The sequence below is a fragment of the Aspergillus candidus genome (genome assembly GCF_002847045.1).
Source record: "Aspergillus candidus strain CBS 102.13 unplaced genomic scaffold BDW47scaffold_91, whole genome shotgun sequence".
In the NCBI taxonomy this organism is placed as follows: Eukaryota; Fungi; Ascomycota; class Eurotiomycetes; order Eurotiales; family Aspergillaceae; genus Aspergillus; species Aspergillus candidus.
In genome coordinates, this window is record NW_020194096.1 from 38882 (window position 1) to 62098 (window position 23217).

The 23217-nt window shown below is 50.8% G+C and overlaps 8 protein-coding genes across 8 annotated transcripts; 6 read left to right on the forward strand and 2 right to left on the reverse strand.

Annotated features, from left to right (window-relative positions):
- The first annotated feature begins 3756 nt into the window (after window positions 1-3756).
- On the forward strand, window positions 3757-4994 carry BDW47DRAFT_113939 (RpiB/LacA/LacB family sugar-phosphate isomerase). Its single transcript, XM_024814535.1, has one exon. The coding sequence runs from the start codon at window positions 4138-4140 to the stop codon at window positions 4621-4623; it is 486 nt and encodes a 161-aa protein (XP_024667471.1). The 5' UTR covers window positions 3757-4137; the 3' UTR covers window positions 4624-4994.
- Window positions 4995-7032, forward strand: BDW47DRAFT_113940 (putative U-box domain protein). Its single transcript, XM_024814536.1, has 3 exons — window positions 4995-5736; window positions 5912-6452; window positions 6552-7032. The coding sequence occupies exons 1-3, from the start codon at window positions 5654-5656 to the stop codon at window positions 6783-6785; spliced, it is 858 nt and encodes a 285-aa protein (XP_024667472.1). The 5' UTR covers window positions 4995-5653; the 3' UTR covers window positions 6786-7032.
- A 265-nt stretch (window positions 7033-7297) lies between these two features.
- BDW47DRAFT_129923 (acyl-CoA-binding domain-containing protein) lies at window positions 7298-7911 on the forward strand (the record flags this gene model as incomplete). The annotated part of the gene is made up of 3 exons (XM_024817042.1): window positions 7298-7549; window positions 7663-7728; window positions 7792-7911. 3 exons carry the CDS (start codon window positions 7298-7300, stop codon window positions 7909-7911), a joined length of 438 nt encoding a protein of 145 aa, XP_024667473.1.
- A 192-nt stretch (window positions 7912-8103) lies between these two features.
- On the reverse strand, window positions 8104-9691 carry BDW47DRAFT_121211 (tyrosyl-DNA phosphodiesterase 1; the record flags this gene model as incomplete). The annotated part of the gene is made up of 4 exons (XM_024815592.1): window positions 8104-8826; window positions 8892-9297; window positions 9349-9461; window positions 9545-9691. 4 exons carry the CDS (start codon window positions 9689-9691, stop codon window positions 8104-8106), a joined length of 1389 nt encoding a protein of 462 aa, XP_024667474.1.
- Window positions 9692-10620: 929 nt separating this feature from the next.
- On the reverse strand, window positions 10621-15592 carry BDW47DRAFT_135188 (putative chromatin remodeling complex subunit (Arp8); the record flags this gene model as incomplete). The annotated part of the gene is made up of 7 exons (XM_024818270.1): window positions 10621-12230; window positions 12304-12651; window positions 12715-12836; window positions 13235-14856; window positions 14917-15325; window positions 15410-15488; window positions 15550-15592. 7 exons carry the CDS (start codon window positions 15590-15592, stop codon window positions 10993-10995), a joined length of 3861 nt encoding a protein of 1286 aa, XP_024667475.1. The 3' UTR covers window positions 10621-10992.
- Window positions 15593-16054: 462 nt separating this feature from the next.
- BDW47DRAFT_113947 (ADP-ribosylation factor family protein) lies at window positions 16055-17702 on the forward strand. The gene is made up of 5 exons (XM_024814537.1): window positions 16055-16420; window positions 16493-16531; window positions 16610-16693; window positions 16773-17096; window positions 17161-17702. Exons 1-5 carry the CDS (start codon window positions 16346-16348, stop codon window positions 17185-17187), a joined length of 549 nt encoding a protein of 182 aa, XP_024667476.1. The 5' UTR covers window positions 16055-16345; the 3' UTR covers window positions 17188-17702.
- Window positions 17703-17919: 217 nt separating this feature from the next.
- On the forward strand, window positions 17920-19884 carry BDW47DRAFT_95264 (zinc-dependent alcohol dehydrogenase). Its single transcript, XM_024820296.1, has 9 exons — window positions 17920-18367; window positions 18463-18514; window positions 18575-18656; window positions 18728-18749; window positions 18801-18881; window positions 18943-19036; window positions 19089-19139; window positions 19195-19451; window positions 19504-19884. The coding sequence occupies exons 1-9, from the start codon at window positions 18136-18138 to the stop codon at window positions 19686-19688; spliced, it is 1056 nt and encodes a 351-aa protein (XP_024667477.1). The 5' UTR covers window positions 17920-18135; the 3' UTR covers window positions 19689-19884.
- An 840-nt stretch (window positions 19885-20724) lies between these two features.
- Window positions 20725-23208, forward strand: BDW47DRAFT_129929 (class I SAM-dependent methyltransferase; the record flags this gene model as incomplete). The annotated part of the gene is made up of 7 exons (XM_024817043.1): window positions 20725-20982; window positions 21035-21166; window positions 21220-21236; window positions 21295-21551; window positions 21606-21680; window positions 21730-23011; window positions 23070-23208. Coding segments are annotated over 7 exons (2160 nt in total), but the record flags the coding sequence as incomplete, so codon positions are not given.
- Window positions 23209-23217: the final 9 nt, after the last annotated feature.

Here is a 23217-nt window from a genome sequence, read left to right on the forward strand (position 1 = left end):
ACTGGCTTCAAAGCACATTGCATGTTTAACGCTGAAGGCATATCTGTCTGATGTTGATTGATACCAGATACCATCCACGAAACTCAAGACAGTCTACGCATAAATTCCCATTCCGCCTGTACACCCAACGAGAGTTGGGCCAAGCGCAAGTGATTAGATGGAAGTAGATGCCGCAGCACATAGGGGTACAATTTGCCACCCCATCTATCAGACATGAATGATATCATAATCCAATGACATCATTGTACCCTATTACCCAATAGGCACAACCCTGTAGTATCATGGTTTTCCTGGGAGTCAACTGGCAATGAGATTGAACTACCTTAGTAAAAACTGATTTCAGACCCCCTTGCGTTCATAATCATACACGTGTTATGTATTTTTCAGAAATAATTTCTATAAGTTCTATAATATTTCATATTCATAGACTCATCCCACAAACCTGGGCGATGGGAAATCCCGGCCCGTTGCGTTGCGGGTACAAGAGTGGAGTTGTGATGTGCAGAGTGTGGTGCCTCTAACAACCTAGCACGGTGTATTCGATGGCGCTAATGATGTTCCTGTTGAGGTCTACATATGCATATATAAAATCTACTTAGGATTTATTTAGGTAGACTGCGAGACACATACTCGTGGTATGTTTAGCTAGGAGGTTGTTGTTTGTAGGTAGTTATCATGGTGATAGTTGAAGACGATGATGGATTATCATCTTTACTCAATACTTCCCACCGATAGACCTCATATACAGTGAGCTATCCCTACGGATTAAATTCAAACCCAATAGCCACGCCCTACGACCTCATCTGATAGGAGAGAAACGGTGGCTGAGGCCAAGCTTTCCCGATAGACGACTCTATGCCCAGCAGGGGATAGAATGATGGCCCTGGTGCAACGAGGGCGTCCGCGTGACACTCCTGTAATGTACCTAGTGTGTGACATATGAGCTTGAGCTGTGTCTGGGCCTGTGCCTGGGCCTTATAGGGCGATGTGAGGTGTGCTTATTTGGGGAGGAAGCTTGTTGTGGCGTCGTGTGTGGTCGATCAATTGTCTTTGATGGGGTTGTTCTTCTATGATGTGATGCGTCATTGCTGAATTTTTAGATGGAAAGCCAGGGAGAGTATGGATTAGGAGGCTTGAAAGCTAGCTGGTCTTTGTAAGTTCGTTATGGTTTGAAGGCCACCGGCCTTGGTAAAAGTCATGGTGAAAGACAGCCAGGCGTTGGAAGAAATCTTCCGCTGTGTCCTTGTTGAATAGACTTCGTATCTAGTTTAGTATTGATTGCTGATATTGATTAATAGACAGTGTTGCTTTGTCCCTCTATGCGCTCAATCGCAGAAGTCGATCAAACCTATCGAATACAGGTAACAAGCACACGTAGGTTGATGCAGGCCTTGAATATTTGATTATCGCAAGCCTACCTGTCAACCCACCTAAGCTCCGATACGTAGCAGTACGTGACAATCATGAGACGCAGGGAAGTGGATCCGGATATTTACCAGTGTATAGACTACCGACACTCGAAGAGAAACCGGAATCCGAGGCGAGCGGATGGTAGTCTGGTCTCCATTTCCCCTAAGTGTGGGGAAATGGACCCCTCGTAACCAAGAACCAATCAGCCAACCAGCTCAGAAATAAATCAAGATAAAAAAAAAAAGTAGAAACTGAAAGAGAAAAAAAAAGATGGAAGGAAAAAGAAAAGAAAAGAAAGAGGTAGATCCTCCCACGGGATGCATCCCAGCCTGTTAGAACTCGTTCGCATGTCCAGTCAGTGTCCACTTCATGATTTCTGATATGTCAGTTCTGTTAGTGTATAGAATTACCGAAGGATGAGACTTCCAAAGTGGATAATCTGGAGGAGCTGAGTAGCATCCATCTCCCTCTTAGACGAGCTCGGCGAGCAACGTATGATACTAAAGTTTCGATAGCATCGATATGTTATTTCATTCCTACCGTGCCTTTCTTCCCCTCGGATTACCTGCTGGATAGTTTGACCCCGCGGGAGGGGTTACATGAAGCTAATCCGGCGAAGACCTCTCCGACGAGGCTTGGAAAGACCAGAAAGGTTGAAGGAGGGAGGAGAGACGAGCGGGCTTATTGAGGGGTAATGGCGTCGGGGCTGGTGTGCCCGGTTTTTCCCATCCCCCCTCCATTTCCAAATGAAGCCAAGGAAGAAAAGCGTAATGAAGTGGGCGCAGAAAGTCTAGGCGTAGAGAAAGTCCATCGAAACGAGGGATGGCTTGGATGGACCTGGACTGGATGAAGCCATTCCCGAGCATCCCGCTGAGACTGGCCTAGACTAGCGCAGTGCCAATACGGGGCTAACCAAGTATTAGGTAGTAGCAATCCGGGCTACTTGGAAATCGGCTAGTATGCTCCCTCGAACCATTCCAATCAGAAGGTCACTCTAAAGCCGTTGCCATGATTGATCGGAAGTCAGACCCCCGCCAATCATTTGGTCAGGAGTGGGTCAGTCGGGATGGAATCGATTCTCAAATGGTGTTCGGAAATAACCAGGAGGTGCTAGTGAACTGGTAGGTGACATGGACTATTGGTGCTGCCTGGTTTCTATTGTATCCATCTCTTTGGTTTTGTATGATGAGAGCCGACAAGAGTCATGGAGGCGTTGGATGAGGGTGTGATGGGGCGATCGACCATCATATAGTAATCTACCTGATGGTCGGCCACACATCCCACCAACGAAACTGATAGGACTATGATGATGTATGGATCGTCAATCGTAAATACCCTCATAATCAAGTTGAGCGCGCATCCTCTCACCCGCAGCCCGCATGAGCCAGTCGACCCTTGCCCAACACGCTTCTTCTCCGCCATCGCTTGCTTTTATTGGTTCCGGCCCGATTGCCGTAGCCTGTCACATCGGTCGACGCACCTCAGGCATACAGAGGAGTGTTACGACTTCATACGACCGCTGGGCCACTCTGGAGCTCCTACCCATGAGGGTTCACTTACCTATTCCTCTCAATCACAGCCACCACATCTGATCTTAGTATATGCTCGGCAACATTCTCCAGGGAGCGATTCCTTTTGAAGGCATGGAATTAGCTCATATGCCTTCTGCGAGGGATACAGAAGCGTCCGATTGGTGGATATCACCCATCGGAGTCAAATATGAGAATTCCCTTTTATAGCAGGGGTTGATGGCATACACGGCGAGCTGTGCCCCGAGCTGTGAAATGAGACCACTCTCATTCAAACCGGTTTGATACGAAGCCCCCCGGACTCCCGAGCTTTAGTGATAGGGCCTCCGACACTAGGCGCTAGGGAGGTATAGCGGGCTATAGAGACAAGCTCCACCAGCACATCGGTGTTGTCAGGCTAGCAATAGACGAGGACAGGAAACTGGACTGGTGTAATTAATTCGAGAATAGTAATCTGTATGCCGCTGAGGCACACCTACGGCGGTGGCGTTATCCCATGTCGCAGCAGTAGATGAATGTCCGGTGAACCTAAACTGAAGGCTGTTTGGCTTCCTAAACGGTCCGATGCAAATCACTTTCACTGCAAGGGGATCGAAAATGAACAGCCACTCTCATTGGATTCAATTTGTCAAAGTCACTGCAATTGTAACCCGTGCTGTCGCTTCTTCATTTGATACCAGAGCATATGACGCAATGGTGGGGTAGCGATAACCAAGAACCGGCCTCGAACAAAGCCTCTGATTCCTCGAGCCGGCGCAAGTAGTTGCGTGTTTGGATCTTCTCCCCAACCAGTGGAGAAATGGCCGTCTCATTCGAAGTTGCATGTTGCGCAGGACGCAACATTCACTAAAGGACTAGAAAGATAGTCTTGTCTGGGCGTTTTAGACCTTGGACGCGACTGGCTGAAATGCACGGAACGGGACTAGCCACTGGCCACTCACTATAGCCTCCTCTCCTCCCCTGATGCCCCATGCGCCATCAGCACTGGTCCCTCCAAAGTTTGGGTCGCGCGAGGGGGCAAGGACTGGGGGAGAGGGGTTGAAACTCAACTATAAAGTGTCCTCGAATTCCCCTCCTGTGCTGACGGTTTCCCCTTTGTCTCTTCATTCTTCATCAACAGACTCAAGTTTCAGTCTTCTTCATTCTATACAACTAGAAAAACATCCCTTTCATCCTCATCTCACTACTCATCTTCACAATGTCCGACCTCAAGCCCCTCCGCATCGTCATGGCCTGCGACGAAGCTGGCCAGCCCTACAAGGAGACCATCAAAGCCATCCTGGAGAAGAACCCCCTCGTGGATTCTGTCCAGGACGTCGGTGTCAACTCGACCTCCGACAAGACCGCCTACCCTCACCCTGCTGTCGACGGCTCCAAACTCATCGCCGAGGGCAAGGCTGACCGCGGTCTCTTCATCTGCGGTACCGGTCTGGGTGTGGCCATCGCCGCCAACAAGGTTCCCGGCATCCGCGCCGTCACGGCCCACGACTCCTTCTCCGTGGAGCGCTCGATCCTCTCCAACGACGCGCAGGTCCTCTGCATGGGCCAGCGTGTCATCGGCATCGAGCTTGCGAAGAAGCTCGCCACGGAGTGGTTGACCTACCGTTTTGACCCCAAGAGCGCCTCCGCCTCCAAGGTCCAGGCCATCTCCGACTACGAGGCCCAGTTCGCTGGCAAGGCCTAAGTCGTCCCTGTCGTCAAAAAGCCCACAACTAAAAACTCAAATCAAAAGAGAGGGAGAAAAAAGAAACCATGGTGCTGGGATCCACCTCGAACCAACATCACCTGCCTCCTTCATCCAAAGGATCCTTTTGTCTGGCGGTGAATCTTGATGATCGACATCTGTCTTCCGTCGGGATCTCTATTTTGGGCATGTCCGGACGTTGGATATATCGTTCTCCACATTTTTTTTTTTTTCTTTTGCGTCAAACGAATCTATGATACCACGAAGCGACGGGATGATTATGCTTGGCCGGATCTCCGTTCAAATTCCTTCCTGAATTGTAGTATAGGATGAGACCTATATCAAATACAAACTATTATCTCGACTGAAACTCCGCTAATTAACACCGTAGCAATTCAGTAGGACCACGATATCTGTATAGTTCCTAGTTCAATAACGGGACGCTGACTCACCCGCCGATTCTGTGGGGATCGATCCGCTTCGATCTTCATCCAGGTTGCTCGTGTATAATTGGAACAACAACCCAGCCAGCAGGTCTGGCTGCAATGGGCAACGCTTTCCCTTGTCCTGCTGCCGGGTCGAACGAATTTTCATGCTCTGGTCCTTGTAATCCTCCGAGAACAGTCAAAACCCCGAGCGGGAAGCCAGGTTTCCCCATATAATTGAATTCTAGAGCGTCATATGAGCATCAGCACCAGGAGATCCCATACCAAACTCGACTCATCCGGCCGATAGACCTGCACCCTTTCACCTGAGATCCACTCTAGAGCTCACGCGCCATCCTTCGCTGTTCTTTTCGCCCTTCTTTTCGCCGCACGTGTCCCGTCAACGAATCCTTTCCTGACGCATCGTGGTGGATCATCGGCAGAAAAGTGCCCCACTCTCGACCGGCCCCTCCGCGAACTTCACGGAACAACCGAAAGGGAAAGACTAAGGAACAACCTATTCAGGGGTCTTTCAACTCTGTACGCGTGACCGGTACGATTTTGCAGCTCCAGACCGTTCCAGAACTCAAGTACCCGCCTTTATTATGTCATTCGAGCTGAAGGATAAGGGCAATCGGCTCTTCAAGGAGGGTGACTATAGCGGGGCGGAAGACTTGTACTCCCAGGCGTGAGTGTTGTACCCTGTTAAGCAACCCCGGTGTTACATCCCGCGAAGCGAAGCGTGTCGCGGGGAGCCATTGATTGTCAATCCCAATCCTATTCCGAGCCGAGAGAAAAAAAGAAAGAAAAGAAACCAAAAAAGTTCAACCGGCTGACCTCTTTCGGTAATTCCACCATCACAGGATCCAGAAAAATCCCCGCGAACCCACCTTTTTCACGAATCGCGCTCTCACCCGCATCCGTCTCGAGAAATGGGCCGACGTGGAACACGACGCGCGCGCCGCCATCGATCTCTACGGCGGACACAAGAACCCTGCCAGTCTCAAGAGTAGCTGGTACCTGGCGCAGGCGCTAGTGGGACTCCAGCGCCCGCAGGAGGCCTATGATGTGGCGATTGACGGCTACCGCGCCAGTCTCGCGGCGCAGAATGCGCAAACGGAGAATCTGTCCAAGATCGTGTTGCGCGCGAAGCAGCAGATCTGGGCTGCGAAGGAGACATCGCGCCTGCGCGAACTGAACGCGACGCTCGGCAGCGTGGAGCAGCTTATAGAGGCGGACTTGAACCGCGGTCTCAGCGAACTGCAGGAGAAGCTGAATCGCGGAGAGATCGGGGAGATTGGGTGCGGGGAGGACCAAAAGGCTCTCCGGGAGGATGCCGAGAAGAACATAAACAATGTGCGCGAGGCGTTCCGGATTGCGTCCAAGGGGGAGGTTCAGGAACGGGTAAGTCTCTCCCTACTATCCTTGAACCCTATTAAGCAGGCACTGCTTGTCTTAATTCTACTGAGGAAAGATGACGCAACTGACTGGGTTTTTCTGTAGATTGTTCCTGACTACCTCGTCGACGGAATCACCTTCGAGATCATGCACGACCCAGTCATCACCCCATCGGGGACCAGCTTCGACCGCCTCGGAATCACCAAATACGTGCAGCAGTCGGGAGTCGACCCCATAACCCGGGTACCAATGACAGTCAACGATCTCCGGTCGAACTACGCGCTCAAGGCGGCGTGCGAAGAGTTCTTGACCAAGAATGGATGGGCTGTGGACTGGTAGTAGTGCTTGCTGGATATTCCACCTATCATGTCTCCTTTACTGTACTTTTTTTTCTTCTTTATCTTGTTGCAGCGAGATACTGTTTGGTCTGCATAGGTGGCGTTGGTTAACCATTTGGGGGCATGATGTATATAGATAGTGATGACCCGGTCTTGGGACCGAAGGATCGATCGCTGGACTGGACATAATGTGTTGCGATAATTAGACACATGTACACAACGAACGAATCAGTAACACCTGGTGATACGAATGATCACACATGTGACCACTTAGTGGTGTCGTAAAGCTAACATCCAGTACCGGAATCCCAACGTTGAGTTGAGTGAACGGATGAAAAGAGTGTTGTCATTTCCCCCCACCCCACCAAATCCCCCACTTCCCTTCCCTTCCCTTCAACTTCCGCTTCCCCTCCACCTTAACACCTTTCCAAACCCACCACCACCACCGACAAACAAACAAACTCCAACCAACCGATCGATAAATAAACAAACAAACAAAGACAACCAGCCAAAATGTCCCTCGAACCCTTCCTCACGAACCTCTCCTTCGCCCAATCTAAGGCCAAGTTCACCCCCGAGGTGCAAACCGCCTCCGACCCCGTCAACGCCGACCTCCTGAAGGCTATCGTCGAGGCTGTTCTCGCCGGCGGCGACGATGCCTCTGCCGAGGGCGAGCAGGGCAAGGCTCTGAAGGCCGGGTTTGAGTTTGCAGCTGCGTTGGTGAAGATGTTGGAGAAGGAGCCGAGTACGGATGAGAAGCTGGCGGTATTCTTCCCTTTCCTTCTTTGATTTTTTTTTGAAGAGGGGTGTGATGAGGATATGGGTGGTTTTCACAAAGGGAAAGTAAAAACGGGTTGACTGACGTGGTTTGTTTCTAGCTGTATGCGTACTTCAAGCAGGGTCATGGACAGAAGGTTGAGAAGCCCGGCATGTTTGCTCTTGAGGTATGTTTTGCCCTTATTCTTTGAACTAACTTTCTATCTACATGGTCTAACCGAGTTCCACAGGCCAAGTACAAGTACGCCGCGTGGGAGAAGATCAGCCACATCAGCGCTGCCCGGGCCCAGGCCCTGTACATCCAGGAGGTCAGCAAGCTCATCGAGCAGATCGGAACCCGTGACGCCTAATTGCCATACCGATACTGTTTGAGGAATGGAAGGGATACGGAACCCGCATGTGGAGGCTTGAATATGGCTATGTCCGATAGAAATGATATCTCCGATAGTTTGGCTTAAGACATCTGATGAGCATATTGGCGTGTTTTGGTCTGGGTGTGTGTATTGTGTATACTGGTCAGAGATATATTGGTTGGTGTAGGGTCAAGGCTCCTCCACCAGCCATGTCTGTCCCAGCCAGTCGGGCTCGGTGTGGTCGGCGGTTGCGCACCAGGGCACAGCGTCTGGTGCGTACGGGGACAGAGGCAGGTCGTAGGGCATGCGGAGTCCGATCACGGTTGATTGTTCGTGCGGATCCTCACCACTACCCGTTAAATCATCTGGCACGTCGCGTTTGAAGCAGGGAACGAGCGTGGGGTGAGAGCCTGGCTCCGGCCCAGCCAGCAGCTCTGGCCACACCAAAACCCCAATCTCCCAACTGCAGATCCGGACCTCGCCGTTGCGGTTCACCGCGGCGCCCCAAGCTTGCGTGGAGAGGTTCGCAGACGTGAGCATCGCCCAGTCGATGGAGTCCATGGTCTCCGTGTTGGAGAACCTGATGTAGGTTTTGATGTGGGGCGCGGCACGACGACGGCCTGCGTCTTGAAGACGGTGGTTGTCTTCCGCGTTGGCCTGGTCTCCTGCCCAGTGGCAGAGGTAGGGCCGCATGTATTCGAGCTGTTTCTGCTGCGCTGCGCTTTGCAATTTCATGTGGATTGACCCTCCCGAGCCGTAGCCGTTCAGGGAACGGCGGATTTCGTCGGCTGTTGGGAAGATGATGGAGTACTTTGGGTTTTGGGCTGCTGGTGAGGTCTTTGCCGATAGAGATTCGAAGAAGACTTCTTTGAGCCATTTGTCTTGTTGGCCGAGGGTTGCGACTGATGAAATCTGCATGAGTCAGTGATATGAAGACACTATATAGCCCTAGAGTTGGAAGTATGAGTGAGGCACACCTGAGTAACAATATGCGGAGTCGTTCTTGGTTTATCCTGTGCTATTGGTATATTGCGCACCGCATTTCTCAAAGCCGGCCATCCCCAAAGCGGTGTCTTGGAATCTGATGTCTCATCGAGCTTCTGTTTCGACGGCACGCTCGCCACTAATGCCGCACGAACTTCGCTGAAATCATATTGTGCTAGCTGATTAACCAGCGGGCCTGTTTTCTTCTGCCCATACTCTTGAAGATAAGCAAGAAGGTCTCTTTTGAACCGAGCTCCGCTGCCAAAAGCAGCTGAATCCTCGGACTCTGGGCTGTTTTGGGTAGATGGCTTGCGTAGAGGGAGGAGAGGCGAGCGCCAAACGCCTTGAGACATGTTCGCCCAGTCTCCCGGGATCATGTTGGCAGTGTGGATGATAACCCTGCAGTATGAAGTTAATAAAGGTCAAAAATAAAGCGATAGAGCACCATACTGAGCTAGATCATCATGTCTCAACAAGATCATCATCTTGGAATGATGCGTCCCGAAAGGCTCAGGCATGTAGGCCACGATAGCTTCCGCATTCGGATATCGTGCGCAAGCTTCCTGGAGGCTGTTAGTCCGGCCATACAACATGCGATGCGCTCTATAGAACAGAACAGAGAAGCTAGCAGAAGAGACAGGCGTACATCAATTCGCACCCGATTTGGTGCCTCTCTCTTCCACGACCCATGAACGACCTTCACTTGCACTAGTGCTCTCACATCCTCGTCAAATTGACTCATCAAGAAATCCACGTCGAAGAGGTAATTGAACTGCCAACACTCGCGAATCATGGGGTCGCCTAGAATATCACGCAGCCCGATGGTGTCTACATTGTTATTGCTGGAGCGGGGCAGGTCGCGGATTTGGGTGAGTTGGAATGGTGAAGGTATAACTTGGGGTTTAGAGTTATTTTGGGATGTTGATTTTGAAGTCGACCGACTTTTTCTTGGGGTGTTGTTGTGCGATGAGCGAGGGGGTGTGATGGAGCGATGTAGTGATGCCAAGGCCACACGTTCTCGGGGAGGTTGCGGTGGAGATGGACTCTGACTCTCCGTGGAAGATGTAGCAGAAGAAGAGAGTCTAGGCCTTTTAGCCGGACGAGGGAGATCATCCATAACTAGCTTCTCCAGCCACTGCTGTTGGTTTCGTTGTAAAGTAGAAGTATGAGTGCTGATACAACGCTGATAACTTGATACGGATAGTCAACCACGTCGAGCCAGATGTAAAACACAAAAGGTGGTATGTTTAAGCCTGCTATCGTACCCAGTATACCAATGGGTTCCCTCTTATTTTAGAATTTAGATCATGTGCTGCAAGTTGCACACATTGGCTTGGTTGTTGGAGATCGCCGCGTTCTTAGGAATGATGGGGATTGATTGACCTGTTCCTGAACGCTATTCCTCATCGGGTCTAGGTAAGTACCCAGTAGCTAAGGATGTACAATAGCGCGCTGAATATACAAACTCCCAAGACGGATGTCCGAGACACCACCGATGGTGTCAAAAAGGTTAAGACGGCCTTCCAAAGACAGTTGAAAGGGATGGGAGACAGAGAAGAGAGAAGAAGGGGTCTTATATAGACCATCAAGGCACCCACCAGGCCACCAGGCCGGTAAGGCCTCAACCACCACGTCCGTCTCTGCCCTGGCTCATTTCTCCCTAGGAATGGTATGCGAAAGATCATGCCCCAAGACAACGTTCTATAATGACAAGATATACTAGGCAAGTTTTGTGCTATTGTCACAGGTACATACAAAATCATTGAGACTTAATCCAACGATCAGTTTTCGCTATAAACTCCATTCCATGTATGCCACCCAACGCCAGTAACCCAGAGCGATTTGATTCCACTGCCTCATCGCCCACCGCCAATCAGTTTCAATATATGGATTGCGCGTCGCTGATAGCCTGAACACTGCTTTAGATGCGGACGCAGGGTATGGCCCCAAGCATTTCGGCAGAAAAAGGCAGATGCAAAAGGCTATCTATGACACGTCGCAAACCGGGAGGAGCCAGTGTGTTCAAGTAAAAGTAATAAAAGGAGAAGAGCAAGCCTGAGAAGGCATTGACTCGAATATACAGGAGGAAATGCGCTACTCATCACTCATCCGGTCCGCTTCCTCACCGCCAGCGGGCTCGTGATCTCTATCCTCATTCTCTCTAGGCGATTCCGCCTCCTGGACCGCCTCCTCCTCCGGCTCCTCGGGGGGCGGAGGCATCGTTTTGGCAAATTTCGGGTCAATGGCGGCTCTGTACAGACCGCGCTTATACACCTCGGCTTCGTCAGGATCGCGCACCACGACTTGCAGCTGGTCGACTTGGTCTTCCTTTGTCTTGGGGCGCGTAGGCGCCAGACCCGCCTGGGCAATGGTACGTGCACGCTCGGGCTTCAGGCGTGTCTTTCCGAGGATCGGATAGTAATAGGCGGCTTTCTGCTTGGTCGATACTTCGCTTGCCTGCCCTTCCTTCAATTCTGCGGGATCGAAAAGGGTAAGCGCAACGTCTTTTTGTCTGTTATCAGCCCCGAGAGTCTGTGCGCTGGTGGCATAAGTGCGGATGCGTGTGTAACGGTGGAACTTGGAATGATCGGGTCCTTCGTTGGTATATAGTTCTTCGTTGTTGCGGTCCGGATTGGGCAGATGCATGCTCGCCAGGACATCCTTCGCCGAATCCTTCTTCTCAGGTAGGAACAAATCGTAGTCCCACGGGATAGGGCCGGGATCGGGATAGAGTTTGGGATTTGTCTTATGCAAGGTGGCCTTGGTCGCGTGTTCCTGGCAGACACGTTCCTCGGGTGCCGACGGGAGGAGGACCGCAGCATCCATTCGCTTGTCTCGCTTTCCAGAGAAATCTTGAACCGGCGCCTTGTCGAACTTGAACTGAACGAAACCGCCAGGGTCGGGAAACCCTTGCAGGTCGGGCAGCAGAGGGTAGAAGCCAACAGGCTTCAATTTAGGATTATCAGGGTGAACTGGAGTAGCCCATGCATCGTGTTCGAGCTTCGTGGCTGTGTGCCCCTTGATTTTACTCGCTGTGTCGTCGCCCGTATGCTTGCTCTCCGGGTATGCGATATCGAATCCTTTCTGGATGTACTTCTTAACGTAGGCGGGGTCGTCTTGCGATTTCGCCTTATCGTTCTGGCGCTGTTTAGGCCGAATTGGAGTGACCTTGGGCCCCTCCGGTGCACGAACACCGGCGGAAATGTACTGTGTGCGGCGCAAGAAGCTCACGTTCGCGTTCTTCGGAGCGGGGTTCTTCAGCTGCTCCAGCGTCATCAGAAGAGGAAGATCGGCGGGGTCGATAGGATCCGGGTTCTCGGCAGCCATGATCGCTGTAGTTTCACGATGAATTAGCTGAATATCCAACGCAAATTACCCAAAGAGCTGGGGATTCCGGCGGCATACCACTCTCGTCGCCCAAATGAAGGCCCGGGATGCCGACCAAGTCAATTGGCATCCCGCCTTCCGCGTCGACGTCAATGTTCGGTTCTTCGCGACGAGCCAAGTTCGAAGCAAAACCTGGTGTGAGGAGTCGTTCTAAACCTTCGTGGGGAATATCCAAGAACTTCGGGGGCATGTCAGGAGGAGGTAGGTCATTGCGATAGCGCAACGACGCTATGTACTCCTGATGAAAGCCCCCGGAGGAGCTGCTATCCTTAGATTTCGACATGTCAGGTCCAGAACAATCCCCAACTGTGATATATCGCGAGACAATGGGAGGCGCTGGAGACGGAGACGAAGAAGGTATGGCCACTATTGGTAAGGTAGTTAGCGATCTATGATAGCTTTTGCGGTGAGATTTTTTTTGCGACGTACGCGAAGAAGAGAGATACAGTGGTGAAATATCCAATGTTGACACAAGAGATCTGGCGCCTTCCTCACTAAGATCAAATGGACACAGCTCTGGAAGGCCAGAGAGAAAATGTTTAGAGAGATCACTGAAGTTCCTGGTAGAGCACTCTGGGCGCGGATAAACTAACTTGGGGTGGATGGGGTTGTCATCTTGACCGCCTGTTGTTTACGACTAGTGCATTCACGTGACATTGTGTTGGAGAAGACAGGCAGATGAAGGCAGGTAAGAGAACATGGAATAGCTGAAGTACTCTGCTAAGTAGCTCATTTCGCATGAATACATTCACTGAGGATTCTTGAAATGAGATCAAATCGTTTCACGTTTAACAAGCGCCCTGGCCCCATCCTATTCATCTATTCATCTATTGTGGACATTTGCCTTTGCTAAAAGAAAGCTCCTATAATATCAAGCACTAGTATTATTATCTTTATCATATGATTCAAACCAACCATGTAAACAATGAAGCACCGTTAATAAGCCCACATGCACTTGTATGCCATCAACCTATGCCCCAGTCTGTCATACTCTAACTGCCCAATCCAGCTATCGTTGGTTGAGTTCAACTTCCCAAAGATGCTGGCACCCTTCCAGACGACGACCTGGGGGTCAAGATCTCTAGGAGGCGTGCCAATCATGATCTCCTTAGCAAACCCAGGCCGAAGAGCTTGCAGACGCTCCTCCAGGAATGCATGGAAGCCGTTGACCTGGCTTCCACCCCCTACGATCATGATTCCACCCAGGAAATCTCGCATCTTGCGCTCTTCATTCCGAGTGGCATGTGCAATAGACGTGAGGATCGCTTGATCCAGGGGGTAAACCGGGACAATATCATCCCGTTCTTCCACAGTGGGTACACGACGCTGCGGTGCGTTCTGAGCTTGACTGCCACCTGAGGTGCCACCACCCCCAGCCTGCGGCGTGCCGACGGTTTCGGGCCCAGGGGAGCCAGCCACAGAAGATCGTGGCGTAGTAGCTTCCAGCTCCTGTACGCGGCTGAGAGCGTTGACCGGCTGCGAACGGCTTGGTGTCGATTGAACGTCCAGTGTACTCGATTGCGAATCTCCATTCACTTGTGTACTGGCGGTGGGAGGGGCAACCAAAGACAGAATCTCTGACTGCGCTGCAGACGTCGGGTCGTTCGGCTGACCATCGTATATGTCGACTGAAGGGGAGATCAAAGTTCTGCGGTCCTTGATTTTCAAAGAATTGTCAAAGATGGAGGGCTGGAAAAAGCCCATGGGAGCTAGATGGACCTCGTCATACGCCTTGAAAGCGTATTTCCTCGTGTCCTGGCCAGCGACGCGGAGGTGGAAATCAAAAACTTGTACTGAGACACTGGCTTCGTTCATCGTACAAATCTTCTTCTTGAGCTCCTCCGCCAATAGGTAATCGTACCTACGCCACAGGTTGATGTCGGCGTAAGGGAAGTGATCGTAAAGCATCATTTTGATGAACGTCTCTGTCACGTCTGACCCACCGTATTTCAGGTTTACGCGAGAGTTCTCGATGCACATTCCCTCCTCCACGCAGCATATCGACGTCTTTTGCGCGCCAATGTCGACCACACAGGCCGAGGTGAACCCAGCCCCAAAAGTAGCAGCTAGACTCTCTTGGATGAAACAGACGCGGGCGAACGCAAACTCCTTCATCAGCATCTCCAGCATCTGGCAGACATATGCTTTCTCATACAGGTCCGGGATGACAAAGACACATGAGTACTGTGGCCATTCCTTCTTGCTAGTGAGGCCTAGCTGGCTCTTGATTGCATGCTCCAGGATCAGCGAGAAGTCCAGGAACATGAGTCGTTTGCTCTTATAATCTCTTTCGTTGCACCACCCATATCGTAACGGCCAATATAGTTTATAGCGTGGTTTCGACTCGTCTGGGATTCTAAGTGCCGGTTGGCCGGCAATGTGTTCGGGTGGAGGATTCGAAAGTTCGGTCCAATCCACGCGCAATGGATCGTTGTGTTCGGAGATAGGCTCTGGGACAGTTCTTCGGTTATAGTTGATGACCATTTCCTTCGAGTTTGGCAGGGTCCGGCGCTTGTTCTGTCGCATATGCGTCTTCAACTCCGCACACATGGTCGTATACTGTGATGCAAACTGTAAAAAGAGGAACCGGTTAGTCGTGGGATTCTAGGAAGCCCGACGTTGATGACGAACCTCAGGACCGAACTGTTTCTCGGGCTCCATATCAGAGCCATCATCCATCTTCTGCCGCTTGGGATATGGTTCTTCGTGATCCTCGGCCTCGTTCGTAGTGGACTTGTGCGCAATCACCATAGGGACGGTTTTCGGTAAGGCATCGCTAGCCAGTCCGATCCGCAAGTTCTGGCTACCGACATGGATCACGATAACCTTGGACCCAGCCGTTTCCGCCGCAGCTTCTTCGGAATCTTCCATGTTGGTGTCGCCATCACCATCCGCCTCTGGCTCAGGGATACCCAGGTCATTTGCCTTGGCCATAGCCAAAGCACGGTCTCGGTCCTTGGCTGTTTTAGCCATCTGGTTCCGGTTTTCTTCATTCTGAAGCCTAAATGCCAAATACTGGTCGTCCCGTTTTAGATAATCCCTGTAGTCGAAGCAAAGAACCGATCGGTCAGCCAGCGGACTCACAAAATCGCAATTTCAAACCTGGGAGCGGACGGGGACGTACGTATAGTAGTTCTTTTGGTTGATCGCAGGGACTTGAGGCCAGTTGGACAACTCCATATTGTTATCCGTTCGTTCCAGGCCTGGTAAGCAGCGCAAAGTCAGCGCGAGTACAGTAACACCCATTTCTTGCGACTCTCTTACCTTCATCCCGAAGGAGAGCCTTTCCCGATTTCTTTCCGACCATGATGCGTCGGTAATGTTGTGTCAGTTTGGATACCCTAGCTGGGGGACTGTATAGCCTCCAAGGAAAACCCTCCGGATTGAGGGAAAGTCGCGATCGATTGACGATAGGGTGACAGACACAGGCCGGGTTGAGAAGGAGGAAAGTTGTCGGAGATGTCGTTCTATCTCAAGTCGGAGGGAGCGCCCGGAGACACCGTGCCTTGCTGCGGGGAAATAAAGGAGGAGAGTTAGGATGATATTGACCTCATGCGACCCGTCAAAAGCGCCTCAGCAGTCGCAGTCAAATTGGGTCGATCAATAAATTGCGAATAAGTACAGCAGCACCCCCAAGAGATGTAGATAATCGCAGAGTCCCTCCGGTCCATCCCCATCCCGAACGACAAAGCCCAAGCCCGCTTGGACCAGGTGGATCGGCACCACAGAAAGACCGCCGGCCAATGACTGTCACAAGACCGCCCTTGTATTTAGTCAGCTCCCTAGGTTGGACGTTGGTTAATTATTGATTGATCTGTCTTGTCGAGACCGGGATTCCTATTGATTACCTCTGATCTTTCTTATTGACGACCCAAGCACTCTTGTGCTGATACCAGATAACTGACTCTCAGATTTATCAGCATACACCGAGACCTGCCACCCTGTTTTCTGTTTCTAAACGTCTCAGCCTAGGCATCCCGCACTCCCTCCCGTCGTTCATCGCCAGGGCCGCCACTCACAAGACCAAACTACCTTCGTTTCTACCACCGCAAGACTAAACATGGGAGGCTCATTGTCGCGCCTGCTTTCCTTTTTCTGGACTAAAAAGGAGATTCGGATTCTGATCCTTGGTCTTGTATGTTTGTCACAGGCATATGCTGGGCTCCAGGAGGCTTGGGAACGTCATAGCTAATGGATTGTTATCCAGGATAATGCCGGAAAAACGACCCTCCTTTATCGGTTGAAGGTATGTGGGACTCTATGTTTTGTCTGATTTCTGGACATGTCAAGTGGGTGTGAAGGCTAACGACGCTGGTTGGGTTAGATTGGCGAAGTTGTCACCACTATTCCGACTATTGGCTTCAATGTCGAGTCTGTCAGTTATCGGAACCTGAATTTCAATGTTTGGGTAAGTTCACCATCATATCGGATGTACAATAGTCACGGTGGGCTATCGCGAGCAGTAGCTGATTGTCCTTTTTGTTCAGGACCTCGGTGGCCAGACTTCCATCCGACCCTACTGGCGGTGCTACTACGCCAACACCGCTGCTGTCATATTCGTTATCGACTCTACGGACATTGAGCGACTGGGTACAGCTGCCGACGAGCTTGCGGCTATGCTGAACGAGGAGGAACTCCACGACGCGGCTTTGCTGGTATTCGCCAATAAACAAGATCAACCTGGCGCCAAGGGTGCTGGCGAGATCTCGGAGGCCTTGAAGTTGGGCGAGTTGCGAGATAGAAATTGGAGTATTGTCGCATGCTCTGCCATTGACGGCAAGGGTCTAAATGAAGGCATGGATTGGTTGGTGGTACGTGTCATGTGTTTCCACTCCGCTGTTCATCCCCGTACTGATTGTTTCTTTTCAACCACAGCAAACTCTTCAATCAGAAAACGCATAAACGCTGGCGTCTTTGTGTCATGCTATAGAACCCCTTTTTGATATACTGCGCAACTCACTTCCACCGAGGTCCTGGGCATGCATTCTTCCACCGCCTGAGATACCTCTTTTTCTCTTCCTTTACAATTCGGACGCTGTCGCGCCAGACAGAGTCATGTCATTTATACTGTATACCTTTTGATTCCTGGGTTTTGAGACTAGCATAATTTTTTAATTGATTCGATGATGATGTCCAGCTTCTTGACTCGGTATGGCATGGGGATCTGGGGAATGGTGATTTGGCAGAAACTTCTTGAGCCGAATGTGTTGTGGTTCACCTCTTGCATTGTTCGAGCGCATCCGGGATTGAGTATCATGGTCTTCTTTGCTATCTACTTTTTCATCCGGGGAGCTGCTTCTTGTTCGGGGTGCAGGATTGTCATACCCTTTCTGACACGATTGCCATGGCTGATTTGTAAATTGAAGAATACCAGCCATGGACTTCATATACAGGTCAAGCTACACAGATCAAATGAGAATAGAGTTCTGATACCTAGCGATTCAGCAGCTTGGAGATAAGCATTCTCCTTATCTGGTGAGATAGGAGAGTATCATGGATGCGATATCTGGCGATATGCCGATAAGTACGGATTAGAGTGTACTTATCTTGTTAATTGGCTGTTATCGCCGAGTGCTAGTATAGTCTAGCACTATCTACTCCAGGGCTAGGTACCATTTATCTACCTGGACAATCGTATCATCCTGGGGTATCTTATCCATCTTCGAGACCTTTGTTCGCGTCGTACACATTCCATAGCCCTTATTTCACCATCTATACTTGTTGACAAACTATCAACCTGAAGTTTCACGCTGACCAGACCTGATAATATTCCCTTTTACGAAAGAAACCCCAATCCCCCATCTCGGCACCCGGCAACATCTCCATCTAACCCCGCACTTCAACTACACCATGGCGATTCCCCAGACCCAGATTGCAGCGGTGCTCCCCTCCACCGGGGCGACTGCGACAGCTCAATTGGAGATCAAAAAGGATCACCCCGTGCCATTGCCTGCAGAAGGGGAGATTCTGGTTAAACTGGAGTTCTCTGGAATATGCCATTCGGATGTGCATAGTGTTCGTGGGGAGACGCCCATGTTGACGGATGTGGCGGGGCATGAGGGGGTGGGGAAGGTGGTGAAAGGTAGTGTTTTACTTAGACTTCTCAAATGAATATCATGGTGATGATCATGATCGATGTTTAACTGATAGTGCTCAACATGCTAATGTGATTTGTAGTTGGGGCTGGAGTCAATGAGCAGGAGTGGATGGGGAAGAGAGTTGGAATCAGGTCATATTACCTACTCATCCATTGAAAAGGCTTAGTTACATTGATGCTGATCAAAAGCAGATGGCTGTATAGCTCTTGCTTGAACTGTGAGATCTGCGCGGTCAACAATACGGCGTGTCCGTCGCAGAAAAATGCGGGTGCAGTATGTTTTCAATCCTATGTTAAAGTGGGCGTTGGATAAACTTGCACATCAGAAGCTCTGACAAGACATAGAACGTACCAGGGACATTCCAACGTAAGGATTGACCTTCCTCGACCTACATGATTGGTATCTTACCTTTTCTAGAATACCTTGTCAGCCCAGCGATCCATGTAACGAAGATCCCCTCGGAGCTGGCGCCTGATGTGGCCGCGCCGCTGCTTTGCGGTATGTTGCAAGTTGTATTCTCCTTCGAGATGACAGTATCATGTACTCACTTTGTTGTCAGCTGGGATTGCGATGTATTCGTCGATTCTCAAGACAAAGACCCGCCCGGGAGACTGGATCGTGCTCCCCGGCGCTGGTGGAGGTCTAGGACATATGTACGTTGATGCCAGCTGTTTGTGTATAAGACTTCTGTTAATATCGCACCAGGGGGGTTCAGATCGCTGTCAAAAAGGGACTGAAAGTAATTGCGATTGATAGGTTCGTCATCTCATCTTCATGCAGCATTTCCACACCTAACCTGATCGTCTCTCAGTGGCGAGAAGAAAAAAGAACTGTGTCTCGCCCTCGGCGCCACAAGCTTTCTCGACTACAAGGTCGACGACGTTGAAGCTGGGGTAAAATCCTTGACTTCCGGATATGGTGCGCATGCCGTCATCTGTACGGCCAACAACGAAGCGGCTTATACACAGAGCATGCGTTTGCTTCGGAGCCTGGGGGTTCTTGTCTGCGTTGGAATCCCCAGTGCGCCATTTAGGTTACCGGCCACTCCATTTGACATGATAGTCAAAGGTGAGGGAATTTAACCAACCAAGTAGACTCAGCCAGACTAATAATCGTATAGGTCTCACCATTGTTGGAAATTCGGCGGGCACTGCAAAGGAAATGGATGAGTTGATGGAAATGGCTGTTCGGGGAGAAGTGTCGGCACATATCGAGAGGTTCGACTTTGATTGTATTAGTGATGTGTTGCAGCGTCTTGGACGATCTGAGATTGATGGACGTGCTGTTGTGAAGATACCAGAGTAAGTGTCTCGATCCACGATTGCTGTTGAGTATGTCGATTTGTCTTGGTCCCTTCGTGGCGGCCAAAGGGAATGGACTGCATACGTTGGCATTGAGTTTGAAAGTAAGACATGTTGCTTTCAGTTATCTGCGATAGAAAACTTCTATATTTGATAACGAGTCACACCTTTTGAATGTGTGGGACGAATGTAGGGTCTACTAGGCATCTTGCGTCAATAAGTAGAACTGGAAACTTGTAGTAAGGCCCTAGAGCGTAGACGGTTTTACATGGCCTTAACGGGAATCAAAAGTAGACAAGCCCACGTGTCGTTGAAATTCTGATTTGATTTACTTACTGTGATTATCATGCGCATTCAACAACACTGCCCCTGAGCTGGTCCAATACTAATGAACCGCAGACAGTCGCGAAGCCAAAGTGTGCAGGCAACGGGGCTGTTGATTGGCCGACCCACACATACAACGGAATGCATATCAGTCCGGCCCCAACTCCCACTTTCTCCACGCAGATCGAACTCGAGATCCACTGCTTGTCCACACATGTTGGTATTACATGCTCTTACTTGCTGGCTGGACTAGCTTTTTAGGATGTCCTGGCGGATTGAGTCCCCGTCGCAACAACCTCCAACATTGCGAATTACCGAAGATGATCGCTTTAGGAAATGGGTCCTTTACCAAACCCTATGATTTCAGGTACATCATTGACCAGAGGGCCCGTGGGACAGATGGAGCTTGCATAGGGCGATCTGCTTCCCACCCTCCCCGCATCCAATGATTCAATTCCCTGGTATTGAGCCAGTGCTCCTTATCAGACCCAAGCCCATGTGTCGTCTTGATAGGGTCTGGAGGGACTGTCTCAATGTTCGGAGCCACCTTTTACAATGGAGTGGCTGTGGTGGGGAAGCGTCTGAGGGGTTTCGTCACAATTGTTGCGTTTGATTCAAGAAGCCGCTATTTCTCTCGAGCTTGGAAGCGTGGCTATCCGTTTGTCAATTTACCTGCCAGGTGAAATTGGCTCTTCTCTTGGTTAACTTCAACTACCATGGACTTCCTCATCAACAGTCCTGCCGGTGCATTATTAGACCGTGCGGACCGGCTTCACGTATACTGCGCTGCCACTGCCTTTTTGGTATGCGCATTGGTTGTTACTGTCTTCCTGTTGTCGGCCAGGAAGCAGAAACTCGACCACAACAGCGGGATCTTTACATACCTCAAGTTTGCCTACGCGACGTTTCTCAAACCACATGACAAAGGTGGAGAAAGCCAACAGGATGCATTGGAGAGCTTCTACAAGACTCAGGTATGGACTGCTTTGGGTATTGCTTGTCAGGACTCCTTGATTGACTGAACAGGCTGGCGTATACGATGCAACCCGCAAGCGTCTGCTATGTGGTCGAGAGGATATGCTTGGTCTCACTGCCGCTCAATTGAAATACAAGGTGGATAGCAAGGAGCTGCGAGCTGGAGAGGCCGTCTGGGTTGATGTAAGATACCATCACTTCTTGTGGAAACGAAGTCAGTACTGACTCATGACTAGATTGGCGGAGGCACTGGGTAAGCTTTCGAAGAGGTAATTGGCTCAACACGGACAAATCGACTGACGACAAACTAGATACAATATCGAAGCCATGTCGGCATTCTTGCCTGTCCCACAATTTTTCTCCCACGTCTATCTCGTCGATCTTTCGCCCTCCCTTTGTGAAGTCGCCCGTGAACGGTTCCAGCGATTGGGCTGGAAAAATGTTACTGTTGTCTGTCAGAATGCGGGATCTTTCCGCTTACCAGACGAAGACAGTGTTGACCCCCGTGCATCACTATCGGTTGGTGCAGACTTGATTACTATGAGCTATAGCTTGTCGATGATACCAGGTATGTACATTCTGACATCATATCCCTTCCATCGGTTGTGCTCACTCATGATAGATTATTACAACGTGGTCGATTCGTTGACAGATTTAATGAAGCCGTCAGGCCTTCTGGGTGTCTGCGATTTTTACGGTAAGTTGTACCTGATCCAAGCAGTTGCACGTACTAATGAACGGATTAGTGCAAAGCATTGTCGATGTGTCCTCTCGCAACTATATCGGCGGTGCCTTCAACCGCCACGTCAACTGGCTTGGTCGAGTTTTCTGGCGCGCATGGTTCGACGTTGATCGTGTGAGCCTCGAGGCCGCTCGAAGGGACTACCTGGAGTACCGCTTTGGCACGGTCATCTCCGCCAGTGAGAGAAACTACCTCCTGGGAGGTATTCCATACTACATCTTCGTTGGATGCCAGAAAGACATTCGATCGTGCAACTCTGGACATGACTCTATTGAAAAACTGGACGCTTCTTTCACAGAATCGCCTTATCTCTCTCCTGCTGACCATCGCAAGGGGGTGGAAAAAGCGGAAGAGAAGAGTGCGTGCGAGATTCGCTCTAAGGCTTACGAATCAGCTGTCATAAACCTGGGGTCAAATCTACCACTCCCCTCTGCCTTCTACCAGAACCACCACTACCGGATCTTCTACAATGACCTACTTCCAAAGCATACCCAGTTTGGAAATGAGTACATCTACGCATTTACCTGGGAAGACCCCCGAGTTGACCACAGACTGCTGAACATCCAACGTGACGACGTCATCTTGGCCATCACCAGCGCAGGAGACAACATCCTGGACTATCTCCAGAAGAGCCCTCGCCGAGTGCACGCAGTCGACCTTAACCCAAATCAAAATCACCTGCTCGAGCTGAAGGTTGCCAGCTTCGAGGCCTTGGGCTACCGAGACACATGGAAGATCTTCGGCGAGGGCAAACACCCCGAATTCCGGCAGCTTCTGATTTCCAAACTCAGCCCTCACCTGTCCAGCCAATCCTTCCAATACTGGCTGGAGCACACACACGTCTTCACATCCAAGTCCGGCAAGGGACTCTACGAGACCGGAGGCTCACGCCACGCCATCAAGATGGTCCGCCACCTCTTCACGATCTTCGGTCTACAAAGTCAGGTGCAGAAGCTCTGCGAGGCACAGACCATTGCTGAGCAGCGTCAAATCTGGCCCCGCATCCGCTCAGTGCTTATGAGCAAACCACTCCACTGGGCCGTGGTTGGAACCGAGTGGTTTGCATGGAAGGCTGCGGGCGTTCCCCGTAACCAGCGGAACATGATCCTCGACGACTACTACAAACGGAATGGGCTGTCGGGGGATGAGAAGCAAGCAAAGGATGTCAGCGGCCAGTCTATCTGGGAGTATGTCGTCAACACGCTGGACCCAGTTGTCAATGATACCCTCATCAGCAACGACAACTATTTCTATTTCCTGTGCCTGCAGGGCCAGTTCTCACCAAAGTACGCATCCGCTTCCTCTTTCCTATCAGCCATCACTCATTGACATTCCCTCTCCCAGATGCCACCCCACCTACCTATCCCCAAGAGCCCACGTAAAACTCTCCTCCCCAGGCGCTTTCGACAGCCTCCGCATCCACACCGACGAAATCAACGAAGTGATCAAGCGACTCACCCCCAAGAGTCTCACCATCGCCGTGGTAAGCCCT